This window comes from Mandrillus leucophaeus, unplaced genomic scaffold (assembly GCF_000951045.1).
Source record: "Mandrillus leucophaeus isolate KB7577 unplaced genomic scaffold, Mleu.le_1.0 Scaffold17, whole genome shotgun sequence".
NCBI classification, from domain to species: Eukaryota; Metazoa; Chordata; class Mammalia; order Primates; family Cercopithecidae; genus Mandrillus; species Mandrillus leucophaeus.
In genome coordinates, this window is record NW_012101698.1 from 485,440 (window position 1) to 508,037 (window position 22,598).

Here is a 22,598-nt window from a genome sequence, read left to right on the forward strand (position 1 = left end):
TTTTTAAGAGACATGGTCTTACTCTGTCACCCAGGCTGAAGTACAGTGGTGCAGTAATAGCTCACTTCAGGCTGGGTGCGGTGGCTCACACCTGTGATCCCAGCACTTTAGGAGGCCGAGGTGGGCGGATCACAAGGTCAAGAGATCGAGACCATCCTGGCCAATCAGCATGATGAAACCCCGTCTCTGCTAAAAATACAAAAATTAGCTGGGCATAGTGGTACACACCTGTAGTCTCAGCTACTTGGGAGAGTGAGGCAGGAGAATCACTTGAACTTGGGAGGCAGAGGTTGCAGTGAGCTAAGATCGTGCCACTGCACGCCAGCCCAGGTGACAGAGCAAGACCCTTCTCAAAAAGAAAAAAATAATAATAATAGGTCACTTCAGCCTTTAACTCCTGGCTCAAGGGATTCTCCTGCCTAAGCCTCCCGAGTAGCTGGGACTACAGGCATGTGCTACCATGCCTGGCTAATTTTAAATTTTTTTGTAGATACATGACCCTACTATGTTGCTCAGGCTGGTCTCGGACTCTTGGCCTCAAGCAGTCCTCCCTTCTTGGCCTCCCAAACTGCTGGGATTACAGGCCTGAGCCACTGCATCTGGCGTGATGGCATGTATTTAAAAGTTAACTTTATAATAATTTATTACAGAGCACATGTTTATTATAGAAAGTCCAAATATTATAGAAATGCTTAATTTCTAAAATGGAAGTTCCTGTAATTGCATTCACAAATATGACCACTGTTAGCAAATTGGCATATTGTCTTGAGCACTTTATTAACATACTGATCTGTATATACTTTTTAAAAATATATAAAACTTAGAACTTGCTTTAATCACTTACCAATAACTCTGATACCCTTAATTTTATAGTATATGTCTTTTTTTTTGAGATGGAGTCTCACTTTGTCTCCCAGGCTGGAGTGCAATGGCGCGATCTCAGCTCACGGCAACCTCCGCCTCCTAGGTTCAAGTGAGTCTCCTGCCTCAGCCTTCTGAGTAGCTGGGATTACAAACAGCTACTACCAAGCCTGGCTAATTTTTTGTATTTTTAGTAGAGATGGGGTTTCACCATGTTGGCCAAGCTGGTCTCAAACTCCTGACCTTGTGATCTGCCCGCCTCAGCCTCCCAAAGTGCTGGGATTACAGGCATGAGCCACTGCGCCCGGCTGGGTTCAGGTTTTCAAAAAGTAGCCTCTAATTTAATATTTGAGCTGGAGACTAAGAGAAATATAAATTATTCCTAACCAACCTGTTTCTTATGCAAACTGCCTTTCTCATTGCCTCTGCCTTAGTGAAAATGAAATTAAATAAAGTCTTATCTTTTCTAATTCTATACAGGGTCTAAACTTTTTTACTGTCACTGTCAACAATCTTCTCATTTGCTCTGTGTTTTGAAGTAAGCAGAAGGATATAAAACAAGTTGTAACACTGTTTCACATAAAGCAGTGCTGCTTTTCAGGGGAGAGAAGTATAAAGAATAGAATTGACTTTTAAAAAGATGTGGCCCGCCAGAGGAGGTGGCTCACACCTGTAATCCCAGCACTTTGGGAGTCTGAGGCAGGCAGATCATCTGAGGTCGGGTGTTGGAGACCAGCTTGGCCAACACAGAGAAACCCCGTCTCAACTAAAACATATAAAATTAGCTGGGCGTGGTGGTGCATGCCTGTAATCCCAGGTATTCAGGAGGCTGAGGCAGGAGAATTGCTTAAACCCAGGAGGCAGAGGTTGCAGTGAGCCGAGATAATGTCATTGCACTCCAGCCTGGGCAACAGGAGTGAAACTCCATCTCAAAACAAACAAACAAACAAGCAAACAAACAGACAAAACAGATGTGGCCTAGTAAATAAATATAAATCTTAACACTAAAAACCAAAAAAAAAATATGTAATTTGAAGTGATTGTTCAGATGCAGTGTCTCCCAGATTTTCAATTAATTATATAAAGAATTTTAAACAAACATACTTACCATATGGCAGTTTCCACAGGGAAATTTGCTGGTAGCTGTCTTCCTTACAAAAACATTTAAAAATGCAAACTGAAGATATTTAAAATTTTTTTTTGAAGGATATAAAACAAGTTGTAACACTGTTTCACATAAAGCAGTGCTGCTTTTCAGGGGAGAGAAGTATAAAGAATAGAATTGACTTTTAAAAAGATGTGGCCCGCCAGAGGAGGTGGCTCACACCTGTAATCCCAGCACTTTGGGAGTCTGAGGCAGGCAGATCATCTGAGGTCGGGTGTTGGAGACCAGCTTGGCCAACACAGAGAAACCCCGTCTCAACTAAAACATATAAAATTAGCTGGGCGTGGTGGTGCATGCCTGTAATCCCAGGTATTCAGGAGGCTGAGGCAGGAGAATTGCTTAAACCCAGGAGGCAGAGGTTGCAGTGAGCCGAGATAATGTCATTGCACTCCAGCCTGGGCAACAGGAGTGAAACTCCATCTCAAAACAAACAAACAAACAAGCAAACAAACAGACAAAACAGATGTGGCCTAGTAAATAAATATAAATCTTAACACTAAAAACCAAAAAAAAAATATGTAATTTGAAGTGATTGTTCAGATGCAGTGTCTCCCAGATTTTCAATTAATTATATAAAGAATTTTAAACAAACATACTTACCATATGGCAGTTTCCACAGGGAAATTTGCTGGTAGCTGTCTTCCTTACAAAAACATTTAAAAATGCAAACTGAAGATATTTAAAATTTTTTTTTTTTTTTTTTTGAGATGGAGTCTCACTCTGTCGCCCAGGCTGGAGTGCAGTGGCCCAATCTCAGCTCACTGCAACCTACGCCTACCGGGTTCAAGCCATTCTCCTGCCTCAGCCTCCCGAGTAGCTGGGACTACAGGTGCCCGCCACTACACCCAGCTAATGTTTGTATTTTTAGTAGAGACGGGGTTTCACCACGTTGGCCACGATGGTCTTGTTCTCTTGACCTCGTGATCCGCCCACCTCAGCCTCTCAAAATGCTGGGATTACAGGCGTGAGCCACCGCCCCCGGCCAAAAGGCCTTAATTTTTAAATCCTGAAATTTTAATTTCTGGGGACAAATTTCAGAGCTACCTTATTTCACTATGGCTCAGAGGTTTAAAATTATACTTGAATTTTTTTTGTTATCCCAGTAGTAATTTGAGATCTTCAGAAAAGGATATTTCTCCTACTTTTATTGATTTGGACCAGAGCTTAGATTGGAACAGAGAAGGAAAGATGGATAATGAACTGAACTGAAAATTCCAAGATCACCATAAACCTAAACCACATCTTATAAATCTGGGAGACACTGCTGCTTCTTAGGGCATTTTTGGTTTTCTTGTTGACAACTTTTCCCACCCTCATGCCTAGCAAGAGGAAAGGAACTAACTTCACAGAGTTAAATGACAAGGCAATAATGGAAAATTAAGTATGACTTTAGATATGCTGGTACATCAAGAACTCAGATTCTATTTGTGTGAGATACGAGGTTCTGGTGACTGTCCTGTAACTCTCCACTGTTATCACAAGTCACCCCTCCCAGTTCTTCAGACAAAATAAAAGCATAAAGAGACATGGATTTCCTGCTTTTAAGTAGAAGAAAATAATAATATCCTGCATTTGTTGAGACAGGAGATCAAGATTGGGTGGGCATATATACCATTTTTCACCTATTAAAATAGCAAGGGTTATTTTAAGTGGGATTACTTCATGTTGGCAAGTGTACTGACATGGACATGCTTATATATTGCTGGTGGGGGTATAAAAATGGTACAGATTTTTGGAGGGAGCAATTTGGCAGTACTTACCATGATCCTTAAATACTACTTTGACCCACTAATTTCTCCACTGAAAAAGATGTTCAGTGTAGTGTTAACTAAGTTCCCTGGCCAGGCATGGTGCCTCAATACTTGTAATCCCAGCACTTTGGGAGGCTAAGGCAGGAGGATCACTTGAGGCCAGAAGTTCAAGACCAGCCTTGGCAACATAGCGAGACCCCACTGTCTCTGCAAAAAATAAAAAAAAATTAGCCAGGGACAGTTGTGCATATCTGTAGTCCTAATTACTCAAGCGGCTGAGTCAAGAAGATCCCTTCAGCCTAGGAGTTTGAGGCTGCAGTGAGCTATGATTGTGCCACTACACTCTGACCTGGACAGCTTGTTTTTTGTTTTTTTTTTTTAAGACAGAGTCTCTCCCAGGCTGGTGTGTGTGGCACAATTTTGGCTCACTGCAGCCTCCGTCTCCTGGTTTCAAGCAATTCTCTTGCCTCAGCCTCCTGAGTAGCTGGGATTACAGGCACACACCACCATGCCTGGCTAATTTTTTTTTTCCCCAAAGTGGTAGGATTATAGCAGGAGCCACCATGCCCGGCCTTCAGCTTGGTTCTGATGAGTGGTTTGGAACATCCTAGCCAGTTTTAATTTTATGTAGAATAGATGAGTGGGTGTCTTCCCTTCTTGTTCACTTCCTGGGTCTAGAACTATCCTAAGCATAAATGTTAAGTGGTATCTCAAAACCCCTGTAATGTGTATCCATATTATAGAAACAATATTCAGTAACATCTTGTTCAAGCATTAGCCAGTGTGATTGCCTTTCAGAACACTGGGCTTTTCTCTGTAGTTTCTATATAGGTGGAGAAAGGAGTTTTTTAGAGACTTTAATCACTGTAAATGTCCTTCAGAATACCTGTGAGAGTCCTAGAAATGAGACCAAAGTGGGGGAGGGGGGAACTAAAAGGAAGGGAAAGGAAGAAAGGCGGGAAGTGGGGAACAGAAAGGAAACAAACAAAACGAAAAACCCTGGCACCAATATGACAGCTTCAAACTGCTGTATCCCCAGGGCTAACAACATAGTACCAGGAATTTTTTTCTCTGCTTTCAGGCCTATAATGAGGAAATTTCTGTCTGACCAATATCAGGGGCACATCAGCTGCTGTACTAAGTTTCTTCACATATCCTGGAATTGTGGTGAGTTTGAACCCATTAGCTACCACTTCTACAACTGTTCTTGGAGTTGTGTGGATGCAGTCCAATTAGATATATAGAATTACTGGTTTATCTGTGCTAGATCTTAGTAAGCTCCCATTACTTTTGCATTAGGATTAATAGAGGTGGAATTTGAGATGTGCTTTGGGAATGGGTATGATTTGGACACATGGAAGTGAAGAAATGAGCGAATCAATATAAATAAGGATACAGGAAAAGTCAGAATATACCTTTCTGCAAGTAGTTTACTGGGTTGTGGTGGCCTGTGCTTCTGCTTGGAATCTTTTGGTGGGTTTTCTTGTGCAAGCATTTTAGGTAGTAAGATGTTTGAGGGGACAGAAGAGAAGAGATGGTTGGAAAGATGAATTTATACACGAGGCTTTGGACTACATTCTTTAGACAATAGGAAACCATAGAGACTCTGAAATCAGGAGTGGTCTGGTATGAGTTGGGTTCTAGGACAATCAACCTGGCAACCTTGTGCAAAGGAATGAGAGAAGGGAAGAGGGTCTGGGCGAGGAGATCAGTTAAGAGGCCAGTGCAGACACAAAGGGACAAGTATTGTATGAGTCCACCTATGTGAGGTACCTAGAGTGTCAAACTCATAAGGACAGAAAGTAGAATGGTGGTTGCCAGAGGAGAAGGGAACAGGGAGTAATTGTTTAGTGGGTGTAGAGTTTTCGTTGGGGAAAATGAAAAAGTTCTGGAGATGGCTGGTGGTGGTGGTTTCACAACAATGTGAACACTTAATGCACTGAACTGTACATGTAAAAAAAAAATGGTTAAAATAGTAAACTTTATGTTGTGTATGTTTTACAATTACCAAAAAAAAAAAAGCAACAGCACCATTACAGTGGCTGTTCTGGGTTAACCAAGGAATGTTGGCAGTGGAAACCGAGGGGAGTAGGTAGGCTAGAGAACAATTTCAGATGTGATTTGGCACCTGATTAGATGTAGTGGATAGGGATGCAAAGGTTTAGAGAAGCATTTTCCAAATCTTGATTGAGCATGAGAATTAACCACCTGGGCAACCCTTAATAAAATACAGAAGAGTGTGCTTCACACCAGACTAACTATAGTACTGGTTTAGATCCTGGGTGGCGAGAAAGATGATGCTAATCCTAATAACTACAAGAGTGAGCACAGAAGCAGGGGATAAAGGATGATGATTAGTTCTTGTTTGGATATGTTGAACCTGAAGGATGGGGCAGTACCCAGGTGGTGGGATTGGGGCCAACAGGAGATACTGGTTCTAGAGAGCTGTGTCAAACTAGAGATCCAGCAGAAGGCTGACAGGGATGAGAGGATAAAGTGAGAAGTGCTAACATCAGAGCCTTAGGGAACACCTAGATTACAGGGCTAGGAGGAGAAAAAAGGCACTTAAAAAATAAATGGCCAGAAAGAAGGAATACAAAACAGTTGGTACAGTGCATTGCCATACATATTGGAACGGTCGAGCATAAGGATTGAGAAAGAGTCTTTGGATTGGGTGAGAAAACATTAATGACCCTTTAGAATGCTGTTTTAATTCAGAAGAGATTAAGGAGTGAAAGGAGAGAATAGAAACAATAAGCAGAAATTGTTTTGTTTTGATTTTCAAGGAATGGTGAAGGGAGGGAAGAGCCAAGTCTGGATTCGTCAGGTCAAGGGAGTGCTTTTTCAGTTGGGGTAAACTTGGTACTATTTTAGAGACCAGTATTTCTTTTTTTTTTTTTTTTTTCGTGGCAGAGTTTTGCTCTGACACCCAGGCTGGGGTGAAATGGCGTGATCTCAGCTCACTGCAACCTCCGCCTCCTGGGTTCAAGTGATTCTCCTGCCTCAGCCTCCCAAGTAGCTGGGATTAGAGGCGTGTGCCACCATGCCCGGCTAATTTTGTATTTTTTTAGTAGAGACGGAGTTTCTCCATGTGGTCAGGCTGGTCTTGCACTCCTGACCTCAGGTGATCCGCCCGCCTTGGCCTCTCAAAGTGCTGGGATTACCGGCGTAAGCCACCATGCCCGTTAAGCCAGTATTTCTATAGAGCACTTGTGTTTCGTGGATCTTCTGCCTACCTCCTACCTCCTTTTCTCTCCCGCCCTTTGATGGTGGAGTGTCTGCTTTCTCTTCCATACTTACTTCCTTGCTTGTGCTGAAAGTCTTCCATTGACCCTTCTAGGTCCGCTCCTTCTCTACATGCCATCTGTCCCAGGATACTGACCTGCATGGACAACATCAGCAGACTTCCTTGGCCTTTGGTTTTTGTTGGGTTTGGCCAATGTAGAGCCCCAGTAGGACATTGGAGGAAAGAAGGAGGAGGGTGAGATTGGAGCATTTATCCCCTTGGCACCCAATTTGAATCTGGCTGAATTGACTGAAAGTCCTGCTCCTCTCATGACTGTCTCTGTAGGGCTCTTTTCTTCTGGGTTTGATACCCACTTTCTTTCCTAGTTCCTTCAGGCCTACGGGTGGAAACAGCCACTCTGTTAATAGCCCTGGGATACTACACTCTATTTTCCCATGTGGTTTCCCTGAACTCTGCCCATACCTTCATAAGTTGTCCCTCTATTAAATCCTTTACTGTGGTTTCCTGCTGGGATCCTGACTGATACAGTGATCTTATCCAGTTTCATGGCATTAAATAGCAACCATATGCTCATAGTTCCCAAATTCATGTTTCTAGCCTATACCCATTTCCTGAACTGCAGGCTTATACATCTAGCCGCCTGTTAGACTTGATTGTGTAATGTATGTCTCAAGTTCCTGATCTTTCTTCTAAACCTGTCAAGGGGAACTCTATCCTTCTGGTTGTTCAGGACAAAAATCTTGACATTATCCTTGACTCTTCTTTTTGTCACCCCCTTATGTAATCTGATGTAGAATCTGGCCACTTCTCACCACCTCCACTACTATTCCCCTGGTCCAACTCCCATCATCTCTCATCCCTGATAACCCGCTAGCTGGTCTTCCTGCTTCTGCTTTGGCCTTCTTTCATTCTATTTTCAACATAGTGGTCACTTGCTCCTGAAAATCTCCCAATAACTTCCCATTTCAGAATAAAAGCCAAAGTCCTTGCCATGACCTAAAAGGCCGTACATGGTCTGCCTCCCAGCCCCGTTGCCTTTGTGACCCTATTTTTTACTCTGTCCCCCTCACTTATCCAGCTCCAGTTACTCTGGGCCTCCTTACTGCTTTAACATTGTCTCCCTGGCTAGAATGCTTCTCCCAGATATTTGCATGGCCAACTCCTCTATCTCCTAAAGTCTTTGTTCAAATATCTTCTTAATGGCTTACCCTAACTACCATATTTAAAATTACAAACTGACACCTCAGAGGCAGCATTTCCTTCCCTTGCTGTGTTTCCTTTTCCCATCACACTTAACGTCTTCTAATATACTGTATAATTTACTTATTTTATTTTGTAATTATCATACTGTAAAATTGAATTTTTTCCCTTAAGGTATACAGTTCTATGAATTCGGACACATATATAAATTATAACACCTACATAAATTCTTGTAACTGTCACCACAATCAGGATACAGGACCGTTCCATGGTTTCAGAAAACTCTGTTGTGCTACCCCTTTATAATCATATCCTTTCTTACCCCTAACCCTTAGAAACCACAGAATTTATTTTTTTATTCTTATTTATTTATTTATTTTTGGTCAAGACAGGGTCTTGCTCTGTCGCCCAGGCTGGAGTGCAGTGGCACATTCTCAGCTCACTGCAACCTCCGCCTCCCAGGTTCAAGCCTCCTGCCTCAGCCTCCTGAGTAGCTGGGGTTACAGGCGTGCGCCACTATGCCTGGTTAATTTTTGTATTTTTAGTAGAGGTGGGGTTTCACCATGTTGGCCAGGCTGGTCTTGAACTCCGAACCTCAAGTGATCTACTCACTTTAGCCTCTCAAAATGCTGGGATTACAGGCATGAGCCATGGTGCCTGGCCAGAAACCACTGAATTTTTCATCATATAGTTTTTTCTTTTCGATAATGGGATCATATAACTTTTGAGACTGGTATAATGCCTTTCAGATTCATCCAAGTTACTGAGTTATAGTTCATTCCTTTTTATTTCTGAATAGTGTTCTATTCTATAGCTGTATCACAGTTTATCCATTCACCATTGAAGGAAATTTGGGTTGTTTCCAGTTGTGGTACTTACGAATAGAGCTGCTAAGAACATTAGTGTACAGGCTTTTGTGTGAATGTAAGTTTTTATTTCTCTAGAATTTCATTAAATTTTTAATTACATCTTTTTTGCATACTTTATTCACTGACTAATAATTCTACGTCCCTAAAACTATTCCTGGTATATAGTAGGATCTCAATAAATTAATGAATATGCTATGTTATTTTAGTATGAAGAGGGAGAGTGAAAGAGTCACTCTGAACTCATTTAAGGTTCATGTCACCAGACTCTAGACTGCAGTCTACTCAAACCCCAAATGGCCAGGAGACTTGAGCTGAAAGACACCTGCAAGTTGAGAATGTAAAAGACTTTTTACTCAAAGTAAAGCAATTCCTTCCTCATGTTTTTGGTGGTCATTTATCAGGCTCCTGACTTGAGAGAGGAGCTTGGGATGAGGTTGGAGAGAATCCTCCTGAGAAAATACTTTAACAGTGACTGTCAGCATAACTCATTCCTGTGCAGAATACACAGCCAGATCTTCCACTCTGAGAATAATCCAGGAACAAACTTGCTTGCAAAAGCAGGGGAAATAATGTTGTGTGACTAACTTAGTTTCACTTAAACTGATAGTAAAGAACACCAGTTGGGACATGAAAAAGGTAAGAGTTAGAGATAAAGAGGAACATAACGATTATATGAGAAGTTGATGTTTATAAAATAGGTTGATCCATTTATGCAAATATGTGTGTTTGCAGCCATAGGCTGTGTCTGTGCTATTTTGTATCTTTTTGGATAAGGTTTTTTTTTTGTTTCATTTTGTTCGTTTTTTTTTTTTGAGACAGAGTTTTGCTCTTGTTGTCCAGGCTGGAGTGCAATGGCATGACCTTGACTCACTGTAACCTCTGTCTCCTGGGTTCAAGCAGTTCTGCCTCAGCCTCCCAAGTAGCTGGGATTACAGGCACCCACCACCACACCCAGCTAATTTTGTATTTTTATTAAAGATGGGTTTTCGCCATGTTGGCCAGGCTGGTCTCAAACTCCTGACCGCAAGTGATCCACCCACCTCGGCCTCCCAAAGTGCTGGGATTACAGGCGTGAGCCACCATGCTCAGCCCCGGCCTAGATAAGCTTTAAAAAGCCAGGGTGGGCATGGTGGCTTAGGCCTGTAATCCCAGCACTTTGGGAAAGGCCGAGGTGGGCGGATCACTTGAGTTCAGGAGTTGGCGAGCAGTCTGGCCAACATGGTGAAACCCCGTCTCTACTTTTAAAAAAAAAAAGCCACTTAACAGGTGGGTTCAGTGGCTCATACCTATAATCTCAGCACTTTGGGAGGCCAAGGCGGGTGGATTGTTTGAGCTCACCAATTAAACACCAGCCTGGGCAACATGGCGAAATCCTGTCTCTACTAAAAATACAAAAATTAGCTGGGTATGGTGGTATGCGCCTGTAGTCCCAGCCACTCAGGAGGCTAGGAAGGGAGGATGGTTTGAGCCCAGGAGGAAGAGGTTGCAGTCAACTGAGATCATGCCACTGCACTTCAGCCTGGGTGATAGAGCCAGACCTTGTCTCAAAAAAAAAAAAAAAAAAAGCCACTTAACTAGTGTTCAGTTTAAAATCAGATGCTGCCTCATGCCCCAAACATGGAACTCTTCATAACCTTATTCATTAGAGCTTAAAATTCAGTAAGAATCAGCTGGATTCTGGATCCCATCCAGTGCATTATAGTATTTGAAGCCTCAACAAGATTTCAGTTTACAGGTCTTTCATGTTTAAAGTTTGAGCAAGAGGCTGGTTGGTGGCTCATGCTTGTAATCCCAACGCTTTGAGAGGCTCAGGTGGGAGGCTTGCTTAAAGCCAGGAGTTTGAGACCAGCCTGGGCAAAATAGCAAGACCTTGTCTCTACAAAAAATTTAAAAATTAGCCAGATGTGTTGGTGTGTGCCTGTAGTTGCAGCTACTCAGGAGGCTGAGGCAGGATCACTCGAGGCCAAAAATTTGACATTACAGTGAGCTATGATTGTGCCACTGCACTCCAACGTGAGGGACAGAGTGAGACCCTGTCTCAAAAATAAAATTAAGATAGAGTTTGAACAAGGTTACAAAATAAGTTTTCTTCATTTCTTAAATAACTTTTTAAAATAAATGCTATGGACTTAAACAAAAATTTTAAATACACACAATGACATAAAGAAAAAAATGCAATCCTACACCTGTATATAAGCACTATTGATATTTTGATTAAGATGTCTTCCAGACATCTTTACAAGTACATGTGTACAGTACATGTATGTGTTTTTGTCACTCTAAAGAAGAGAAGGGATCACAGTAATGCTTTTGGGGTGGGAGGAAGCCCCCTTCACATTCAGTAAAAGGGATACGTGAGACCAGACACGGTGACTCACGCCCGTAATCCCAGCACTTTGGGAGGCTGAGGTGGGCAGATCACGAGGTCAGGAGATTGAGACCATCCTGGCTAGCACAGTGAAGCCCCATCTCTACTAAAAATACAAAAAATTAGCCAGGCGTGGTGGCGGACGCCTGTAGTCCCAACTACTCGGGAGGCTGAGGCAGGAGAATGGCGTGAACTCAGGAGGCGGCGCTTGCACTGAGCCGAGATCACACCACTGCACTCCAGCCTGGGCAACAGAGTGAGACTCTGTCTTAAAAAAAAAAAAAAAAAAGAGGGGGATACATGAATGGAAGAAAGAAAATTAGCTTCAGCATCTGAACACTCAAAACAGTTTGTAAACATCGGTGTTTGATTAAATATTTTGAGGATTATCTTCAACTATCAGGAAAAATGAAATGATTCTGAAATATGTTGTGGGTTCTGAGTTGAACTGAAAGCTCCATGTGGGGGTGTAAAGGCTCTGCTTATCCAGCCACATGTCCAGGTTAAGGCCTTAACATAGGACTTAACCTGGTTAAGTTAACAGAAGACTGTTAACTTTTCGCCATTCCCAAACTTCAGGTACATTAGAAACAGATGTCCATCCACAGCTCTTCTGCCATTATGGATGGCTAATTAGATGGGGGTATGGAGTGCATTGCCATCACCTCAGATAAAATTCATTGCTCTGTTAATAAGGCAATACATAAATTGTATGCATATGTCTGTTTTTGTTTTAGGACGTGTATAGTAATCAGTTCAGTGATGCTACTGTGTGATTGAATGAACTTCTGAGTAGATCATCGAGGGTTCTTTTCTAACCACTATATTATTCAGTGATTCATTTAGAATGTCTTTAATTTCCTCCAGTTGGTAGCCCAGTAGTGTACTGCCTTAAATGTTCAAAAAGCATGCCTCTGCCATTTGCAGTACCTGGAAACCTTAGGAATTTCTGCCAAAGTTCTTCAAAGCATAAAGCTAAAAAGTATGTGTTGAAATGCCTGAGTCAGCTGCTCGAGGGATATACTGACTGCACTCCTGCTGATTTTTCTAGGGTAAAAAAAATCTCCTTGGTGACCTGAGGCAGCTAGCTTTTACTCTACCCAGAAGCACATGTATTATAACTATGCACAGAAAGCACAGAGATATACTATATCTAAATGCTAGCATTGGAATTGTTATATTTTCTATTATTATACTTAATTTCAGTAAATCTTTGTGTGTGTGTGTGTGTGTGTGTGTGTTTTTTTTTTTTTTTGAGATGGAGTCTCTGTCGCCCAGGCCTGGAGTGCAGTGGTGTGTTCTCCGCTCACTGCAAGCTCTGCCTCCCGGGTTCACGCCATTCTCCTGCCTCAGCCTCTGGAGTAGCCGGGACTGCAGGTGTCCACCACTACACCTGGCTAATTTTTTGTATTTTTTGTTTTTTTTAGTAGAAACAGGGTTTCACCATGTTGGCCAGGATGGTCCCGATCTCCTGACCTCGGGAGACCCGCCCGCCTCGGCCTCCCAAAGTGCTGGGATTACAGGCGTGAGCCACCGCGCCCGGCCTAGTAAATATTTTTAAATAATGTTTAAGAAAATAACTTTAACTCTTCTACTGATTACCATTAACATTTTTTAACTCTTCTCTAACTTTCTAATTTAGGGAAGGAAAAAGAAAGGTAGCTACTGTATTTATTGAATGTTTAGTATGTGCCTGAAATTTTTATTTGCTTAGTGTTACTCTCATTTTGTAGATGAGGACCTCAGAACAGTTAAGGGTGGTCACATAGCTTTGAGTAGCAAGCACAGTTAGGTTTTGAACCAGGTCTTCTTGATTCCAAAGGCATCTCTATGACCACATCATGTTGTAGAATTAGCTATCAACTATTAGGCCAATAAAAGACTATCATCAACCTTATTAAATAAAGAAAACCAAGGCACAGCACAGTAAGCATAATATACTACCATATGTATGATCAGATATACATGCACGTGTATGTGTTTACTTTCATGCATGCTTGGCATACCAGGCATCTCTTTGAATGGTTGCCTCCAGGAATGGAGACAGGGTAGCTAGAAATCTGGACTTTTATTATAAAACCTTTTATACCTCTTGAGTTTTGTTTTATGTGCATATTTTACCTATTCACAGGAGAAACTCTGTGTACCACTGTGTCCAGCCAGTTTGTCTAGTTTTTGAAACAAGAACACCATGCCTCAAGTGATAGTAATTGTAGTCATGACTGAAGTAAAAGAAGAGTTTCATGAGTTTTAAAATTGAACTTAAAAAAGCTTTCTATTTACTAAAAGCTTGATTTTCATTTGGGGCTACATTAATGGAAACAGAGTATTTTGAACAAGCAAGCGGGATCAGTTGAGTTGGCTTTGTGCTTATTAGATCATGCATTATCTTGAATATGCTTTATTTTTGCACTTTTAAGAACTGTAATGATTTTAAGAACTGTAATGACCTGTTTACATAGCTGTCTCCCCTGCAAGACTGGGCATTCCTTGAGGGATAGAATCCATGGCTCATTTGCCCTCGTGTCCTTACTAGCTAGCCTAATTCCCAACACTTGATAGGTAGCTAATAAAAGTTGATTGAATTGAATGGAAATAGAAATACTTGGCTTAATATGGGGAGGAGAGAGAAGAGAAAAATCTGTCTTCAGATAATTATAGAGTTCTCATGTAAAAGAGAGATTAAGTTTGTTTTATATGACTTGAGAAGACAGGGAACCAATGGGTAGAAGTATGGAGAAGTTTCTAAAGGTTGAGTCATCTAAAGCCTAGATGGGTCTGACTTTGAATCTATCTCCAGCGGATTCATGGCTCTTTAACTTACTTTTTTTCCCCCACTTTTTCTTTGTTTGTTTGTTTGTTTTTGAGGCAGAGTCTTGCTCTGTCGCCCAGACTGGAGTACAATGGCACAATCTCGGCTCACTGCAACCACTGCCTCCTGGGTTCAAGTGATTCTTCTGCCTCAGCTTCCTGAGTAGTTGGGACTACAGGCTTGTGCCACCACGCCCACCTAATTTTTTGTATTTTTGGTAGAGATGGGGTTTCACCATGTTGACCAGGCTGGCCTCGAACTCCTGACCTCAAGTGATCCACCTGTCTTGGCCTCCCAAAGTGCTGGGATTACAGGTGTGAGCTACTGCGCCCAGCCATTTCCCCCACTTTGTTATAGATATAGCATGTATGTGAATACTTTAGTTATCATTTATTATAGGAAGCAAAATTACTAACCACCTTCTTTGATTTTTTTGTTCATAGTCAAGTTCATCCGAGAAGTAACACCATATATCAAGAAGCCATCATTAGTATCAGATCTGCCGTGGGAAGGTGCAGCCCCCCAGTCACCAAGCTTTAGTGGCAGTGAGGACTCTGGTTCGCCAAAACACCAGAACAGCACCAAAGACAGGAAGATCATCCCTCTCAAAATGTGCTTTGCTGCTAGAAACCTAAGCATGCCGGACCTGGAAAACAGGTGAGGTGTACCTAACAAGATCATCATACCTACAGCTTTACAAACTTAAGGACATGTTGCAGTATTATATGACTCTGTTAACTTAATTATACAGAGGAAAACATCAGTCTAAGGTGAGAGATGCATTTTTGGGGTTCCACATTTTAAGTTATTCTACACATATACATGTATATGTATAGAAAAAATTTTGGACAGGCACACAAGAAACAGTTAATGGCTTTACCCCTAAGGTGTCAAATAAGATTAAAGGAGAGAAAGAAAGAGGGGACATCTTCTCTTCCTTTTATATCTTTCCGTAATGTTGTTATTACTTTTTTCACTATGAATATGTATTACTTTATAATTGAAAGAATTCTTGTTAAAGAGAAATTTTTAAGTATCTCCTTAGATGGAAATTCCTTAGACTGTAGGTAGTATAGAGTTAGAGATCTGCATTATGGTTTTGGCTGAATCAACCAGCAGTGTGACTCTGGCAAGTTAGCTCCCCTTGACCTCAGTTTCCTCATTTGCAAAATGAGAAAATTAGATTGGATGATTTCTGATGTCCCTCCTAGTTCTATAATCATATGTGTTCTGTAACTTTGTCTTCATTAACTCCATGAAGTGGCACTGGTAGACCGAATGTTAAGTTAGAGATTAGGGGAAAAAATAAGATGAAAATAACTTGCCCAAAGACATAGTTAAGGACAGACTTTTTATAATGTGTTTTCACTATTATGGTCTCCTCTGATCTTAATGCACAGCCAGGTGCCTGATCAGGATGGAATGGAGCACAGAAGACACCAAGAAACTGAATTGCCTCCTTGGGTTTTTAAGGCCTCCTTGGGTATTTAAGGCTTCAAAGCTTCTGCTCTGTAGTATTTTACAAGGTTTGCTGGAATGAACTGAGCTCTGCAGTCGGATAGATCTTGGTTTGAATCCCAACTAGGTCACCTGCTCAAAGTAAGGTTCTGAGCAAGTCCCTTCACTTCTATACAATACCATATCATCATCTGTAAAAAAAGGGATAATGATACTTAGTGTGCTGATTAAATGAGATGGTACCTGTAAAGGCCCTTACACAGAGCCAAGCACATACAGTAGGTTCTCTTTTTTTTTTTTTTTTTTTTTGAGACGGAGTCTCGCTCTGTCGCCCAGGCTGGAGTGCAGTGGCCGGATCTCAGCTCACTGCAAGCTCCGCCTCCTGGGTTTACGCCATTCTCCTGCCTCAGCCTCCCGAGTAGCTGGGACTACAGGCGCCCACCACCTCACCCGGCTAGTTTTTTGTATTTTTTAGTAGAGACGGGGTTTCACCGTGTTAGCCAGGATGGTCTCGATCTTCTGACCTCATGATCCGCCCGTCTCGGCCTCCCAAAGTGCTGGGATTACAGGCTTGAGCCTCCGTGCCCGGCCAAGAAAAGTCTTAACTGACTACTATGTAAACACATTTTGAAAATTATATTCTGATATATTTAAATTTTTGGCTTTGTTTTAAAAGTGCAAGACATTGTAGAAATTACTTTGTGCTACGTGTAGGTTTATTCCTGGAAGGTTGTATGTATGTTGAATCATCTAAGTGCAACACAGCTTGATCTTTAAAGAAATTTTGTATTCTTTTCATACAGTAAGAATTTAATTTGGGCTGGGAGAGGTGGCTCACGCCTGGAATCCCAGCACTTTGGGAGGCCGAGGCAGGTGGATCACTTGAGGTCAGGAGTTTAAGACCAGCCTGGCAAACATGGTGAAACCCTGTCTCCACTAAAAATACAAAACTTAGCCAGGCATGGTGGCAGGCACCTGTAATCCCAGCTACTTGGAAGGCCGAGGCAGAAGAATTGCTTGAACCTGGGAGGCAGAAGTTGCAGTGAGCCGAGATTGCACCACTGCACTCCAGCCTGGGTGGCAGAGCAAGACTCTGTCTCAAGAAAAAATAAATAAATAAATAAATAAAATAAATGAGATACATTTGAGCCAGACATGGTGGCGGCTCACACTTATCTCAGTACTTTGGGAGGCTGAGGCAGGAGAATTGCTTGAGGCCAGGAGTTTAAGACTAGCTTGGGCAATATAACAAGACCCTATCTCTACCAAAAAAAAAAAAGAGAGAGAGAAAAGAGATACATTTATATAGAGCAGTTGGTCTGTTAATTATGGGCTTTTTTTTTTTTTTAAGTTAGGGACCATAGAGAATTAAATAGAATAGAGAAACAATGTGATAAAGAAAAACAGATTACAACTACATTTGTCAACTAGCTGTCACGCTGAGAAAAGTACAGAGTCAATTTTGTTATAAATCATTTCTTTTGTTGTTTTTTTGTTTGTTTTTTTTTTTGAGACAGGCTTCACTCCCATCGCCCAGGCTGGAGTACAATGGCATGGTCTCAGCTCACTGCAACCTCTGCTTCCTGGGCTCAAGTAATTCCCCTGCCTCAGCCTCCCAAGTAGCTGGGACTACAGGTACATGCCACTATGCCCAGCTAATATTTGTATTTTTTGTAGAGAAAGGGTTTTGCTACATTGCCCAGAGTGGTCCCCAACTCCTAGATTCCAGCAATCCACTCACTTTGGTTTTCCAAAGTGCTGGGATTACAGGCATGAGCCGCCACGCCCGGCAATAAATTATTTCTGAGAATAGGTACCTATAGTGCTGCTGATGTAGCTGGGTATTGAAGAAAAAGGCAAAACGTTATAAAATTTCTATAGAAACCCAGGGTTGTGGGAGTGGGCAAAGAAAGAAGGAAGAAGATGATATGACTTGGCTGTATTGCTAAACGTTGTGCTACTTCATCATTCACTAAGGATTGAAGTCCAGTAACCTTGGTCTTTGTTAAAACTTGGGGGCTGAATTCTCTGACATATTTATACGCTAAAGACATTTGGTGATGGTCACATGTGAAGTAGGTCTTCAGAACCAAATGGAGAGGGCAGTTTGGGGCTACCAGAGTTGTGCTATTATACCTTCCTTTTCAGTAAATGATCAGTCTACTTGACCATGGCATACTATATAAGGAAAGGTCTTAGAAGATCCACGCTAGTTTTGAGATTCTCAGTCTTAATGCTTCAAAGCAACTTGTTCTAATTTTACTGAAGATATCAAAATTTGGCCGGGTGCAGTGGCTCCCACCTGTAATCCCAGCACTTTGAGAGGCCAAGGCAGGTGGATCACTTGACATCAGGAGTTTGAGACCGGCCTGGCCAACACAGTGAAACACCGTTTCTACTAAAAATACAAAAATTAGCCAGGTGTGGTGGTGCACGCCTGTAATCCCAGCTATTTGGGAGGCTGAGATAGGAGAATTGCTTGAACTCGGGAGGCAGAGGTTGCAGTGAGCTAAGATTATGGCACTCTGCAAGACTGTGTCTCAAAAAAAAAATTTAAAAAAAATAAAAAATTGTACACATTATTTGCTTTTTGTAAAATATAAATTGGAAGAGATTCAAAGTTATTCCTATGATGATACCACTTATACTTGCATTTCCATGTGCTTTTTAGACATAAGAGCATTAAGATTACAAGGAGTTTGCAAAAAATATGCATAATTTCGGCTATACTTATGGGAATATGAACATCTGTGTGTCTTGGCAGAAAAAATGTACAGAACCATTCACTAATTAGACCTCAGTTATGAGAGAAGATAGAAGTTAGGAAGATAGGCTTCGTAATGTTGGTCAGGCTACTTGTTTTCCACAAGCCTTGCATTTCCCCTGTATAAAATAAGATTATAGGAGGATTAAATAAGACAGTAATTATAGAATCAGTAAGTTCTCAAGTTATTATTATAGGCATTGTTAGTGTCCTTGTGACCTTAAATAAGTTCCTTAATTTCTCTGGCCGTCTGTTTTCTCTGTCTGTAGAATGGTCGTAATATCTGCTCAACTATATACTTTAGAATGAGAATAAATAATAATCTATAAAATAACTTGGGGCAGGGGGCTCGTGACTGTAATCTCAGCACTTTGGGAGACCAAGGCGGGCAGATCACTTGAGGCCAGGAGTTTGTGACCCTGTCTCTACTAAAAATAACAAAAAATTGCCCAGGCATGGTGGCACACACTTGTAATCCTAGCTACTCAAGATGCTGAGGCATAAGAATCACTTGAACCTGGGAGGCGGAGGTTGCAGTGAGCCGAGATTGTGCCACTGCACTCCAGCCTGGACACTCCAGGTGACAGAGTAAGATTCTGTCTCAAAAAGAAATAAAAATAAAAATAAAATAATAAAATAACTTGGAGCTCATTGGTCCTTAAATTTATCTCAGCTCTGTTAAAGGAAATATCCATTTGTTTATCTGTTTTTTATTGATGGTCACCTGAGCAATTTCCAGTATAGAGTTAGTATTAATAAAGTCACTGAATATTTTTGTACTTTCCTTTTTTTTCTTCTTCTTCTTCTTCTGGTTTAAAGGCCTCAGAAACTTTTTCATTTCTGTGGGGTAAATTTGTAGGAGTGGAATTGCTGGGTCAAAGGATAGGTGCATATTTAGCTTAAAAAAAAAAAAAAAACTAGTCCAGGCGTGGTGGCTCATGCCTGTAATCCCAGCACTTTGGGAGGCTGAGGCAGGCAGATCACCTGAGGTCAGGAGTTCAAGACCAGCCTGACCAACATGGAGAAACCCCATCTCTACTAAAAATACAAAATTAGCTGGACGTGGTGGCTCATGCCTGTAATCCCAGCTACTCAGGAGGCTGAGGGAGGAGAATCGCTTGAACCTGGTAGGCGGAGGTTACGGTGAGCTGAGATCGCACCATTACTTACACTCCAGTCTGGGCAACAAGAGTGAAACTCCGTCTCAAAAACAACAATAACAACAGCAACAAACTGCCAGGCTGGGCACAGTGGCTCATGCCTGTAATCCCAGTACTTTGGGAGGTCGAGAGTGGTAGATCACCTGAGGTCAGGCGTTTGAGACCAGCCTGGCCAACATGGCGAAACCCCATCTCTACTAAAAATAAAAAAAATAAAATAAGCTAAACTGCCAGACTTCCTTCCAAAGTAATTGTGCCATTTTGTGCCATTTTATGTTCCTGCCATTATATGAGTTTTCATTGTTTCACATCCTCACCAAAATTGATGTTATCAGTCTTTTTAATATTTACCTTTCTGGTGGGTGCATAGTGGAATCTTTTTGTGGCTCATCCTTCATTCGTATCTAAAGCCTTCACTTTCTAAACCAAAAATGTGTTTGATATTAGAGGGAAATGCTTTTTTTCTGCTTTACTACTTTGATTTGGTTCCATAGAGCTGAGAAAAAGTAAAAAGTGCTAATGATCAGAATGAGTAAGTACAGGGGAAGAAGAATTTTACTCCCTTCCTCTACCTTGAGTTTTCAAGACCTCATTTGATGCATCTGGTAATTATAAGTATTTCATTTTGGAAAGCAAACACTTAATAAATAATGATGAAGTCCAAGGAGAGAACATGAGCCCCTTCCTTAGCAATCAGTATTGTAGGCAGTATGAAGTTTAGGAAGAACAAGGTGTTCTTAAATACTCCTTTTGGAAATGTAAATCCATGTTCTTTGCATTGGTTCACAGTGCCTCAGTCATCTTCACATTGGCTATTTTCCACGTAAAAGGTAAATTTTGCCTTTATAATGTATAAAATTATATGATTATTACTAAGTTGAACACTTAAGTTATATTAAAGACTTTGCTAAACAGGAGAAGTAAGCTAGACTTACAGAATCCTGTGTACCTAAACATTGATTTGATTCATCTGATCAAAATCTTAATTGCATTTCTCAGAAAATCCTCAGTGGTTTGACAAGAGGCCAAAACTTCAGACATTATAGCTGTCTCCTCTTCTCCCTTGTGGACCCAAATGATTACTGGCAGACTGCCTCCATATTTTTATTAGCAAAGTTTTCATTGGAATTTTCTTTTAAAATAGCAGTAGCCTTTACAAATTACTTTGTCCCCTTTGTCAGTTTTAATGGTTTCTTCAAAGGTGGACTCTTTTGGATCCTAGACTCATCAGTCCTATTTTGGAACTTCTTTTCTGTTTCTTCTAATTTAATTTTCTATTTCACAATCCCTTTTCAAGAAAAATTGCAAAATTTTTCTTTTCATAAAAAACTGGTTAACTGACTGAGCATGGTGGCTCAAGCCTGTAATCCCAGCACTTTGGGAGGTCGAGGCGGGCGGATCACGAGGTCAGATCAGGACCATCCTGACTAACACAGTGAAACCCCGTCTCTACTAAAAATACAAAAAATAAGCTGGGCATAGTGGTGGGCGCCTGTTGTCCCAGCTACTAGGGAGTCTGAGGCAGCAGAATGGCGTGAACCCGGGAGGCGGAGCTTGCAGTGAGTCGAGATGGTGCTATTGCACTCCAGCCTGGGCGACAGAGTAAGACTCCGTCTCAAAAAAAAAAAAAAAACAAAAAAACAAAAAAAACTGGTTAACTGTCAGTGGGAAATAACTTACTGTCTATTCTCATATTTTTTCAGCCCAGTGGTCCCGGTATCTGCTTGTGTTTAATCAGGCTTAGTTTTATTTTATAACAGATTTATTTTCCATTCTTCCAGTTTTTAATAACTAGGATCTGAGACATCAGGATTTTCAGAAGTTAGACTGTGTCAAAGGAGAAATGTCTGAGAGATTGTCCTAGGAACTGTATGATGTGTAAAGACTTTCAGAAGGTGAACATTCTGTGCCTCAAGAAGGATGAACTGATTCCTGTCCGTAGTGCTAAGTAGGTCAGTAGGAGGAGTGAAGGAAATTTCTGGTCAAGGTTTTGGGGCTGAACTTTTAGCATATGCTTAAAAGATGTTACACTGGTTACAGTGCCAAAGCAACTCGATGGAAATAAATAGTCCCTCTAGAAAATAGCCTGATATACGATCTGAAATAAGAACATCATTGCGTCCCCCACCCAGTTTCGTGGGATGAGGGTAATTCTGAATCTTTTGCTAGAATGAGGGTGGGGCAGTCACTGGCCACTGGGTGTGGGGAATGCTGACAGGCTTTCAACCATACCACGCAGAGTAGAGCTGCATGCTTTACTCCCACTTCCAGAGGTAACTGATACCACCGCTTCCCCAGCCTCTTAGGGATTCTCCAACATGGATTGGCTGAGATTTCGCTCTTTCCAGTTTTCTTAAGTCAGCTAAGTCATTTAACTCCTCTGTTTACTAGTCTCCAAAATTTTGTTGTAGTGACTCCTCTCCTGTTCTCCTTGGATTTGTAAGATTATGCTTTTAAAAAAAATACCCCGGCCTGGCACGGTGGCTCATGCCAGTAATCTCAGCACTTTGGGAGGTCGAGGCAGGCGGATCACGAGGTCAGGGAGATCGAGACCATCCTGGCCAGCATGGTGAAACCCCGTCTCTACTAAATATTAGCGAGGCCTGCTGGCAGGCAACTCGGGAGCCTGAGGCAGAATGGCGTGAACCCGGGAGGCCTGCTGGCAGGCGACTCCAGCCTGGGTGAAAGAGCGAGACTCCATCTCAAAAAAAAAAAAAAAAAAGCATGTGGGAGCCAGGCACGATGGTTCATGGCTATAATCCCAGCAGTTTGGGAGGCTGAGGCGTGTGGATCACCTGAGGTCAGGAATTTCAGACCAGCCTGACCAAGATGGTGAATCCCCGTCTCTACTAAAGATACAAAAACTAGCCAGTCGTGGTGGCACATGCCTGTAATCCCAGCTGCTTGGGAGGCTGAGGCAGGAGAATCGCTTGAACCCAGGAG

The 22,598-nt window shown here is 41.7% G+C and overlaps 1 protein-coding gene across 1 annotated transcript in view; it reads left to right on the plus strand.

Moving 5' to 3' along the window:
* Positions 1-4,864: 4,864 nt before the first annotated feature.
* SNTB2 (syntrophin, beta 2 (dystrophin-associated protein A1, 59kDa, basic component 2)) overlaps positions 4,865-22,598 on the plus strand; it is a 78,428-nt gene continuing 60,694 nt past the window's right edge. Inside the window, exons 1-2 of the mRNA XM_011976681.1 lie at positions 4,865-4,944; positions 14,717-14,930. Of these exons, the coding sequence (XP_011832071.1) occupies positions 4,866-4,944; positions 14,717-14,930 (293 nt within the window). The 5' untranslated portion in view covers position 4,865. The remainder of the gene's footprint in view (positions 4,945-14,716; positions 14,931-22,598) is intronic.